The 12,927-nt window shown below is 33.8% G+C and overlaps 1 protein-coding gene across 1 annotated transcript in view; it reads left to right on the top strand.

The window, feature by feature from the left end:
- The window catches only part of LOC127838473 (protein mono-ADP-ribosyltransferase PARP14-like), a 61,726-nt gene that overhangs the window by 17,758 nt on the left and 31,041 nt on the right, over positions 1 to 12,927 (top strand). Inside the window, exons 8-10 of the mRNA XM_052366258.1 lie at positions 3,352 to 3,582; positions 7,922 to 8,143; positions 11,448 to 11,538. Of these exons, the coding sequence (XP_052222218.1) occupies positions 3,352 to 3,582; positions 7,922 to 8,143; positions 11,448 to 11,538 (544 nt within the window). The remainder of the gene's footprint in view (positions 1 to 3,351; positions 3,583 to 7,921; positions 8,144 to 11,447; positions 11,539 to 12,927) is intronic.

The following is a 12,927-nucleotide window of genomic DNA, read 5'->3' as shown; positions in this document are numbered from 1 at the left end:
ACAACAAACGCACATTGAGACACAAAACAAATGCACCATAAAAGAAATACACGTACATAACAAACGCACATTGAGACCCGAAACACATGAACCAGACAAGAAATACATGTACATAACCAGCGCACATTGAGACACAAAACACATGAACCAGACAAGAAATACAAGTACATGACAAACGCACATTGAGACACAAAACAAATGCACCAAACGAGAAATACACAAAACAAATGCACCTTAAAAGAAATACACGTACATAACAAACGCACATTGAGACCCGAAACACATGAACCAGACAAGAAATACATGTACATAACCAGTGTACATTGAGACACAAAACACATGCATCAGACAAGAAAGACAGGTAAATAACAAACGCACAATGAAACACAAAACACATGAACCCCACAATAAATACACGTTCATAACCAGCGCACATTTAGAAACAAAACAAATGAACCAGACAAGAAATACATATTAATAAGAAGACCACATTGAGACACAAAACACATGAACCATACAAGAAATACACGTACATATCAAACGCACAGAGAGACACAAAACAAATAAACCAGACTAGAAATATGCATACAATGCAAGCGCACATTGAGACACATAAAACATGAACAAGATCAGAAATACACGTACATAACAAACTCACAATGTGCCACAAAACACATGAACCAGACAAGAAATACACGCACATAACCACCGCTAATGAGAAAAAACAAAACAAATGAACCAGACAAGACATACACGTACATAACAAGCGCACATTGAGACAAAAAAAACATGATCCAGACAAAAAATACACGTACATAACCAGCGCACATTAAGACACAAAACACATGAAGCAGACAAGAAATACTCATACATAATCGGCGCACATTGAGACACAAAACAAATGAACCAGACAAGAAATGAACATACATAACCAGCGCACATTGAGACACAAAACACATGAACCAGACACGAAATTCAGGTACATAAAAACGAACATTGACACACAAAACACTTGAACCAAACAAGAAATGCACGTACATAACCAGCGCACATTAAGACACAAAACACATGCACCAGACAAGAAATACACGTATATAACAAACGTACATTTAAACACAAAACCAATGCACCAGACAAGAAATAAACGTACATAACCAGAGCCCAGTGACGCACAAAACAAATGCACCAGACAAGAATTACACGTACATAACCAGCGCGCATTAAAACACAATCCACATGAAACAGACCAAAAATACATGTGCATACAAAACGAACCTTGAGACACAAAACACATGAACCAGACAAGGAACACACTTACATAACCAGCGCACAGTGAGACACAAAACAAATACACGTAAAATAACGCACCTAGAGACACAACACATTGAACTATTCAAAAAATACTCGTACATATTCAACGCACATTGAGACATAAAAATAATGCAAAAGACAAGAAATACACGTGCATAACCAGCCCACTTTGAGACACAAAACACATGAACCATACATGAAATACACGTACATAACCAACGCACAGTGAGACACAAAACACAGGGAGCAGACAAGAAATACCCGTACATAACAAATGCAAATTGAAACACACAAGAAATGCACCAGACAAGAAATACAGGTAAATAACAGAACGCAAATTTAAACACAAAACACATGAACCTGACAATAAATACACGTACATTAATAGCGAACATTTAAACACAAAACAAATAAACCAGACAGGAAATAACTGTTCTTAAGAAACGTACATTGAGACACAAAACAAATGCACCAGGCAAAAAAATACATGTACATATCAAACGCTCAAAGAGACACAAAATAAATGCACCAAACAAGAAATAAATGTACATAACAAACGCACATTGAGACACAAAATAAATGCAACCGACAAGAAATACACTTACATATAAAACGCACATTGAGACACAAACATGAACCAGAAAAGAAATACACGAACATAACAAGCGCATATTGAGACACAAAAATAATGCAACAGACAAGAAATACACGTACATAACAAGCGCAATTTGAGACACAATATACATGAACCAGACAAGAAATGCACGAACATAACAAACGAACATTGAGACACACAACACATGCACCAAAAAGAAAAATAGGTACATCGCAAACGCTCATCGAGACACAAAACACATGAACCAGACAATAAATACACGTACATAACAGCGCACATTGAGACACAAAACACATGAACCAGGCAAGAAATATATGTGCATAACACACGCACATTGAGACACACAACAAATGCACCAGACAAGAAATACATGTACATAACAAACGCACATAGAGACACAAAACAAATGCACCAGACAAGAAATACACGTGCATTACAAACGCAAAGTGAGACACAAAACACATGAACCAGACAAGAAATACATGTACATACCCAGCGCACATTGAGGCACAAAACACATGAACCAGACAAGAAATACACGTACATAACCAGCGCATATTGAGATTCAAAACTCATGAACCAGACAATAAATGCACGTACATAACCAGCGCACATTGATACACAAAACACATGATCCAGACAAGAAATACACGTACATAACCAGCGCACATTGATACAACAAAACACATGAACCGTACAAGAGATACACATTCATAGCCAGCGCACATTGAGACACAGAACACATGAACCAGACAAGAAAAGCATGTACATAACAAACGAACATTGAGACAAAAAACACATGAAGCAGACTATAATACATGTACTTAACAAACGCGCATTGAGACACAAAACAAATGCACCAGACAAGAAATACATGTGCATTACAAACGCACACGGAGACACAAAACAAATGCACCAGGCAAGAAATTAATGTAAACAACAAACGCACATTGAGACACAAAACAAATGCACCATAATATAAATACACGTACATAACAAACGCACATTGAGACCCGAAACACATGAACCAGACAAGAAATACACGTACATAACCAGCGCACAGTGAGACACAAAACATATGAATCAGACAGGAAATAAACGTACATAAAAAAAGAACATTGAGACACAAAAACACGAACCTGACAAGAAATACATGAACATAATCAGCGCACAGTGAGACACAAAAGAAATGAACCAGACCAGAAATACACGTACATAAAAATACGCAAAGTGAGACAAAAACAAATGAACCACACAAGTAATGCACGTTCATAAAAAACGCTCAGTGAGACACAAAACCAAAGCACCAGACAAGGAATACACGTACATAACAAACGCACAGTGTGACAAAATAAGAAAGCACCAGACCAAAAATGCACTTATATAACTAGCGCTTAAACTAAATGAATATATTTTTGTTATAGATTCCGGTTTTAGTCAACACAACTGCAATAAACCTTAGTCTTTGTAATGGTGCCGTGTCCAAGACGATACTGAAGCAAGCTGGACCTGAAATACAACAGGAACTCAAACTAAATTATCCGAAAGGGCTATCTGACGGAGGGGTTGCGGTCACAAAGGGATACAACCTCAAATGCGCACATGTCATACATGGTTATATTGCCCCTTGGGACGGGCAGCAGAAAACGCTTACTGTAAGATTTACTTTTATTTGCTTTGTTTTGTGTTTCCCTTGAGCCCATTTTGGCAAAACGTAATACTCTACACGTATTTAGTTAATGTTCAATATATTGACTTAGCATTTTTGCTTAGTTTGAACCTACGGTAAATGTGTTTTACTGTATTGGGAAACGTCAGATTATTGTCTATAGAACATTCGTGTTCACAATATCTATAAGCATTATGTTCGCAAAGCAATTATTATTAGTTTTAAACCTTTAAAGATATAAGACACATCGACACTCATTTTAATAAGATGTAATTAGATACACTTGTATTGTTCCTCTCGCGATTTATTTTTGTTGAAACTGATAATAGTCGCAGATTTTTATTTTTTAACACTTCTTAGGCATTTATGTAGTACCATAGTAACTCACACGTGATAAATGATATCTTTGCAGAAATAAGTAACAATTCTTTGTAACAACCTTTTCAAAAATTATATATTTCGGAGAGATAATACAAATCACCAATAAGGTCTTTTAATTTGTGCTCCATGCCATTTAAGAGCTCAGCGAATTTTAGAATTGGAAAGTTTTCTTCCAGACTAAATATGTGTCCCTGTATATGTCCATTCTTTTAGTCCCATATTGGAACGTATATCGTACCTCTAATACAACAGTGGAATGTTGAGAAAGTCCACATCCACTAGAAATTGTTATCGTTAAAGACATTAACGACAAAGTATGTCGTCGAATAAAATAAGATAATTTACCCTTAGACAAAATGAAATATCTCATTTATTAAACGACGCGAGTAACTCCTCTTTCTTATTGATCGGACTAGTGCAATAATATCTTCACATTCCTGAAGTTTAAAACGGATAATACATTTACATAAAACTGCTTAATCATTTGCAAAACCACCTTGAATACTTGTAATGATGTTTTTAAAGGTCTTCTTAGAAAATTGGAAAGAAGCTTATGCAATGCCACTATTTGAAGAGGGATAACAGCTTAGAACATCCACCTTAAGGCGTGTTTCTTTACGTAAATACTTTCGAGCACGAAAATCTATATATGATGTTAATTGTTTATATCAACAAAGCCTTCGATCGAGTCTGGCACAAACGTCTCATATTTAAGTTTAAACAAATTGGGAACTGTGGCAGTTTTATAAATTTATAAGCATGCAATGAAAAAAAACAGAAACAAAACGCCTACATTGAATCTTCTTATTCACACTCAAAATTATTAGTGCGGGGTTACATCAAGGCTCTGTTTGCGATCCTACATTATTTGTATGTGACGGACCTTACATGCGTGCCTTTTCATTGAGCAAAACGTGAGAGTTTGTTCTAATGATAGCTCATTAGCCGTGTTATATACCGACAATAATGTTCCACAATCAACTCTCAATCACGAAATGTTAATTTTTAATCAGATAAATGCTATATTTTATTCTTACTACAAAAGCATCTTGCCGTCCGAAATTTAATAATATTTTACAATCTTGTGCGCACTCAACAAAGCGACCCTGTCTTACTTTAAATGAAGATAGAATTTTCTAAGAACATATTTATCCTATACAGAGACAATAATTTACTAGGTAGTGAAGTGCAACAATGAATTTTAAGCACTAACATAGTTAATAGATTACGCATTTTTCTGAATTATCTGGATTTGTGTATTGCCTGATGCATTTTTCCTAACGTTTTAGCTTTTTTGGAATATAGCGCAGTTATGCAATGAAATGTGTTTTGGTTATACGCGTTTAATTCTTCAGACAGAGGAGTTTTCTTATCGTTTTTTCTATGTTTATGTCCCGCGCCACTATAGTTGGGGACATATTGTTTGTGACCTGTCTGTTGGTTTGTTTGTGTGTTTGTTTGTTTGCCCCAACTTTAACACTTGCAATAGCCTTTGCAATATTGAAGATAGTAACTTGATTTGGCATGCATGTGTATATCATGTAGCTGCACTTTTTAAGTGGTGAAAGGTCAAGGTCAAGGTAATCCTTCAAGGTCAAAGGTCAAAAATATAGCTTCAAAACGGCACAAAAGGGGACATAGTGTTTCTGACAAAAACATATTTTGTTAATATTGTTTTTATGCATGTGCAACTCATTAAACTAGTTTTGGATTCGAACAAAAGCCCTCGGTTCATTGGTGCATACGTTCGCATCATTATAAAACTAACTACCGCAATTCAACAAATCAGCCAATTGCTAATGTTGATACAATTCGTGACACAACCCTTTTGCTTTTGTACAAATTATCTTGCTGTGACATGTCGTATTTTAATCTATTTAAAAGCAATAAAAACACTATTAAACTTAGAGAAGCACAGAATGTCCAAGAAAAGTTGGAGCTGCAATTCGAAGATGTTCTCTTCATATGCACAGCAAGTCGAGGAAGTGGTTCACTAAAAAAAATCAGCACGGAAGACAAAGGAATGAAACTTCCAAAGATAAGTTCTATTAGAGAGAGCCAGATAAATAGTGTATATATGCTTACAAACATAAGGGAAGACACGTCTGAGTATGATATTCAATACATTCTGATATGATCCCTTAATCAGGAACTCAAATGAGCAAACTACGCATCAAATTGATTACACAAAAATTGAAACGGAAAATCAGCCAAATGCTTTGAAGTGTTACCATTGTATCCAGGTATATGCAATCACTTATTTTTGTTGTCGTATCTGTACTAAACTATTGACAGCCTTCGATCTCCAGTGGGAAACTGGAAAAGGACATGCTATGTTTACAGCCAAAAGTTGAAATCAAAGACACATTTTGCATAGTCCTTGTTCGTAGAGTACTAAGAAAATCTCAACGGAAATCTAACGAAGCACTACTAGCGAACACGGAGAAGGATTCTTGAATAAAAAATCAATTCTGGACGCCGATGAGAACTGTGTAATGAGCAACTGCGACCTTCTTAACCAGTGGGAACACCTTTGCATTAGCGGATCCCGAAATACCATTCTACTTGCAAATAATTGCAAAATATAGAATGTCTAATCCGACAATTATAAACCAATGATTACAGACTAATAAACAACAGCTTATCGTGCGTTCGTCCATAACCACAATAAAGAATGGCGATTACAAATTACGAAGATCGCATTATAAACACACCGAGTATCAGTGTAAATGTCCTTATACGCGGGAGGTGTCAAGGGAATTACACAGTTATTATTAGTTAGTTATCTGGTACGGGAAGTAAGCGGCATATCGGGCTTGGAGGATGTCCATGGCAACTTTGCGCAGGACCGAGGATTCGACCACCCATCATCGACTTCGGAATCGGATTTTGACCAGACGAATCGTTGTACGATTTGCTAGCCATCTTAATAGCGCGAATTAGACAGTGACGTAGAAAACGTCTTTCCGCTAAAGGTGAACAGAACTGAGAATCACTTTGAGAAAGCTGTCAATATGATTCAGTGTTGATAAACATTTTAAGAATGCCCTATCGTGTTGGCATTACACGCACATTAAATGAAATGATTGGTCATAAAGCAAATGAGAAACAATGAAGAGTTCAAACATCTGGTATTTAGCAAAAACGGTTATGAATGCAATAAATTAAGAAATCAAAACGATGACAAAATCTTTTAGTTATAAAACCACTCAGCATTTTTGCTGTTGATCAGTTAGCGGAAACATAAAGTTTAGCTTTCTTTATAAGTCATAAGTTGTAATTCCCTTTTATTATTGTTTTACTTGAGTTGCAATGCTATGAGGTTATATTTTATTTACGCTTATATGTATCATGAATATTGCTGAGCCAAGTGTGACGTTGAGCGCTCTTAAACCGGTTTAAACCCCTAATGATTTGCATTGGCCGTTCCAAGGCGCTGACTCCAGCTTTATTCTTCTATGTGTGTATGTTGTTTTGTATTGTGCTGTTTCGTCCTATTTTTACAAGTGGTCACTTGCCTTTAATAAAGGACCAACTAATTGTTTATAATAAGAATGCAAAACTGCTCCAGCAGCTGGAGTTTCACTTCTTTATATTATAAACGTTACGGAGTTGGCCGTGTTTCCAAAATGCACAGCAAAACATAGAAAACAAGAACGAAATGAAAGTCATACTCTATTTTACTCCGACGGATAATCACGGGTATCACTCCCTTTTCTTTGAATCTAAATATAAATAGTTATTTTAGTCATAAAACCTCGTATTCATTTGCACAGGTTTTCTGAAAAAGCCTTGGTGATGGTGATTCAAATTAATTGATACTCGTATAAAGGATATGACTTTCAAGAGTATAACATGTGCATACATTCCACATATTTCATCTTATAATGTATACACAACAGTTACAGTATTGTTAATTTTGTAAATGTGCGTGTGTTTTTAAGGACCTTATACGCTTCGTTACACGTTGTTTGGAAGAAACACAGAAGCTGGGCCATGATGGAGTTGCAGTTCCAGCGATTGGCACTGGAGCGCTTGGCTACCCAAAAGACGTTGTGGCAACAGAAATGCTGACTGCTGTCTCAGAATTTGCAGCAAACAATTCAAACTCACTCATCAATCGTGTCGAATTTGTACTGTTTCCAACGGATTCGGACACTATTAAGGTACTTTCATGAAACTACAATGGTTTAAATTTGAAAGTTAAGGTTAGTTGTTTGCATTTTTGCGTATTTGACGAAGATCGCTTTGTACTTAAATGATTAAGACAAGTATGTCTCGGTAGAATCAAAGGCCCAGTATTATTGTGCAGATTTTCTAATTGTAGGGAAAACTAACTTGCAATGGTTTAATGTCAACAAATAACCGTTGCACACATTGGGATTACATTTTACAAAATTATCTGCATTAGTTGTTAATATAAAGAAATGAAACTCCAGCGGCTCAAGCAGTATTGCAATTTGTATAAAGCGATTTCGTGGTCCTTTTTTTCTTGCAAGTGACCTATTGTCAAAACAGTACAAAACAGCACAACACGAAACAGCATACAGACAAAGTAGAATAAAGATGGAGTCACCGTCTTGCAACGGGCAATGCAAACCACTAGGGGGTTTTACCGGTATTAGAGCGCTCAACCTCACACTTGGCCCAGCAATATCCATAATACATATACGTTTAAATAAAGTTTAACCTCATAGCATTGTAACTGAAATACAGCAATACTAAAAAGGGAATTAAAACGCACTCATTTTAATTAACATTTAATTACTCAATGGTATGAAGGAGACCAGAGAATCAGACAATCAACTTTTTGAGGAACAATTTAATGAAATTACGTGTCAACAGAATCCCTTATTTTGACAAACAGATTGAAGAATATCTAGCACCATGTAGAAATTTTTTCAGATCATGATCGTGCGAATACAGAACAAAGCAGCAATATTGAGTGTACAAAATCCATATTACATGGCTTGGTTGTTGATGTGTCAATAATATAATATAAAAATAAACGTAAAAGCAAATTAATGTAATACCTTTAAAGAAAAACCGTATCAAAACAAAAATTATACTATTAATGATGAAAAGATGCGTCAGCTATATACGCGTGTATTCAAAATAAATAAACCGAAGTTTAAACATAAATAAATCAAGAAACAACCGTCAGATAGAACATATTAATAAAGTTGAACGATGTAAACCCGATGACCTATGTATGTAGCTGAGACAGTGAAAAACGATCGGATGACGCTATTAAGAAGCGGTGACACGATGACGTCACCGGTAACGAAATACAAAATTATTAAAAATTTTAGAAGAACACATTTAAAAGGATTATTCCTTTAATTATTTCACATTTTCGGAGAAGAAAGATATAGTGAATCCAAAACAAACAAGCATGTGTTTTTAAGTACGTCAGCATTATATCCTTTTGATACAAATAAGTTAATTAAATTGAAAAATTTAATATTGACATTTGCTTCAAGATATTTAAATTTGCAAACACGCTTCAAAACATCTCCATAAAATGATAAGTGGGAAATTCCATAAGCCAAATGCGGTTTTCAAGAAATATATTTTGAAATTAAATCACAATACTTTGAGTGAAATTATGCGAATTTACGTCGTCGGTTATGATACAAAAACCCTTTTATAGCAATTTCTTTGTTAACACACTGTAACGATCATTTAAATCTTTAACACATTAACATGCTATGGCGTATAGTACTAACTGCGAAATGAAAACACCATAGGATTGACCTTTAGGGATGAAACCATCTTTTACAGGAAAATTAACAATTTCAAAGTTAAACCGTCCCGTTTTTCGTATAAACATGTCAATCATATTTATATTAAAATAATATATTATATTAAATTTATATTTATATTTAAATTAGATGTAAGTCTAAACATGTAACATATTGTAATAACATGATCTATTTAAGTCTATTTCTTTTGGGTAGATTTTGTAAATATATTTTTCAAAGTATGGCTTTTCTAAGTTTAATATGTCATTTATGATTCTACTAGTTAAGTTAAAACGTTGAATCAAATCTAGCTATATAGTTTTCGATATTTCTATCATAAAATCATTTTATAACAATAAAACAATAGATCAACTATAAGTGGCGCACAATAAGTACCCATAGGAGCACCAAAAATAAGTTTAAATATTTTACCATTAAATTCAGCAAAAAAGTTAATCAAAAGAAAAGTAAGTGCTGCACAAAAGTCAAGACAAGTCCTAATGTATGTATTTATCTAACATCTGATTAGTAAAACAAGCTGTTTTAGTGTTTAAAGCAAGATAAGAACACTTCTCTCTTGCAAATGTTTTTTTTTCAATCAGTGACACGAGTTTGGATTTTATTAAAGTGTGAGGAAGCGTTGTAAGTAGTATGGAAAAGTCAAACGTGCTTACTTTTGACACCTTAGATGTTTTATTTTCCGTTTTATCAATAACCTCTTAGGATTTTTGTATTTACCAAAATAAGTTTATATTAGTATTTTCATATAATTGTTGTTCCTTTTGAAGGGACCGAACACTCTGGGTCTGAGAGTCCTGTAACAAACAATTAGGCAGGGATGCATTATTGTAGGGCTAACTGCAACCTTTCTTAGTATGTCAATGTCGTTTGTATTGTTTAAGACTTTTCTTTTTTTCAAGAAAGAATTGTCTTAAGCTGGCCCACTGTTAATTGACATAAGTTTCATTTTCTTTTAATTGGGAGATGATAATCTCTCATGATAGAATACTATTTACGTATCTGTTGACCTGACGTAATAACATTAAATTATATGCAGCACAGCACCGTTATTTTCATACTCTTCATGTAAAGATATAACCAGCAATATACTTGAAATAAAATGTAAATATCCTTAACTCGAAAACTATATTTACTGATTCCCACGAACTACGATATCATATTACAAACTATATATATATATATATATATATATATATATATATATATATATATATATATATATATATATATCCATTGATATATATATTATAATTGCGTCAAGATATAAAATTCAAAGAGGAGCGAACTATGTTACAAATAACACCTGACATATATTATCAATGCGTCAAGATAAACAATTCAAAATGGAGCGAAATATGTTACAAATAATACCTGACACCGATTTTTACGAGGGATAACAATGCAATTAGCCATCTCGACGTCATACAGACGACACTGCACACATTTTACGTGCTGTTCGTTCATTAAACAGGGTGCATACAAAGACACAAACTGACTTATCTTCTATTTACTTATTTATCAGCATTATTAACTAAAAAATACGTGAATACGTGGAATCATTATGAATTCAATGAATTGAAATAAAATCGATAAAACTGAAATACATAGTGTGAATTAAGTAATTATTTAAATTTTATTATATTTATTATTATGACCACTTAAAATTGGGTTACTCTATAAAAATAACATATTACCTAATTTTCAGGCGTTTGAACTGGAATTTGCAAAATGGTCGATGGTTAGTCAACAAAATAGAGACCGGGACTACGATAACGTTGGAAATTCACGAACCAAAGGTATTTGGAATGCTTTGTTCAAAATGGCATATTTCTGTTGTTGTTGTTGATTTAGTCATTTCAACATGTACATAACTTTCCGTTAACCATGGTTCTTTACACAATTTAGGCAATCCAACAATTGTGAAATTGTTTGTTGAACCCGAAGAAATTGTGCGTTCCTTTTTTCATTATCATGCAGTAAACCTAGTTTGTTCGCTTTTATTTTGTATTGTTATGTTTGCTTTGTTTTTTTCATTTTTATTGAATTGGATATATTAATGCTCAAATTGTATATGCTTGTTTAGCCAACGGGATTTTAACGACTAATCCTTTTCGCTAAACTGAATATGCGATGATGCTTAAGTCAGTAACGTGTGTCATGTTGTGCGATTGCTTTCTGATATTTGATTGAGAATGTTAATAAGTGTTGTTATTCCATTAGTGATTTTGCCTTTGATTCATACCTTTTTTTAATCATTGCATCTTAATATTATCAATCAAGAAACAATTATACTGTTTTGCTTTACCAATTGGAATTAGATTAAACACTGTTATCGCTTTTCGTAAAAAAAATCTAAATTAGGAATGTTTGAGTTCAATTTAAGAACACAGTTAAACAATCTGAAGAAGATGTTAGCATTCTTTTGTCATGCAGAATTGCCATCAAATTCAAATTCCCGGAACTGTTCCAATCCATAATTATAACGGTGTAAGTAGTACAATAATTTACAATAAATAGATATGTGTCAATTTTCATCTCGCCATCATGTCATTATTTTCAAAAAATACACAATTCAGTGTTTCAAGACGGCGCCATACTTTGAAACTTTAGATAAGACGAGTGTTGCAGCAACTTTGGAACTATGTCGCGGCTGTAGATTCTAAACCAATTTCATTTCTGCGCAAGCCAATTATGCAATAAATATGATTTCTTCTCATGAAAAATTGTGATATATAGCGGACAGAGCAGACTGAATTTACTTATTTGGATGCACAAGCAAATTCTCATAGACAACATAGTTATTTCTCCAAATAATTTGTATTATAATTCAAATCGGTTCAATTTTATATTTTTATTTCCTGTCAATAAATATGTATTGCATTGTTATACGTACCATATGGTCGCTATTATATGATCTGCAAAAATAATCTTAGCTGGTTTATATGGAAAGGCACATGATATTTCTACCACGTATATTTATATATTTGTTCATGATGCGTCAATTGATAAAAGCTATTTGCGATTGTTTTAAATTGAATGTCCATCAGCATTCACACCAAGTTAAACATTGGTTAATAACTGTATATATGAATAAGACAACATGTTAAATATATTGCACACAACTTTGGCACCAACCTTTAGACTTATAATTCATAATATTCCAATTTTGATTAGTGAAATTGAAA

The sequence above is a fragment of the Dreissena polymorpha genome, chromosome 7 (assembly GCF_020536995.1).
Source record: "Dreissena polymorpha isolate Duluth1 chromosome 7, UMN_Dpol_1.0, whole genome shotgun sequence".
Classification (NCBI taxonomy): Eukaryota; Metazoa; Mollusca; class Bivalvia; order Myida; family Dreissenidae; genus Dreissena; species Dreissena polymorpha.
This window is presented reverse-complemented; position numbering and strand designations above follow the sequence as displayed.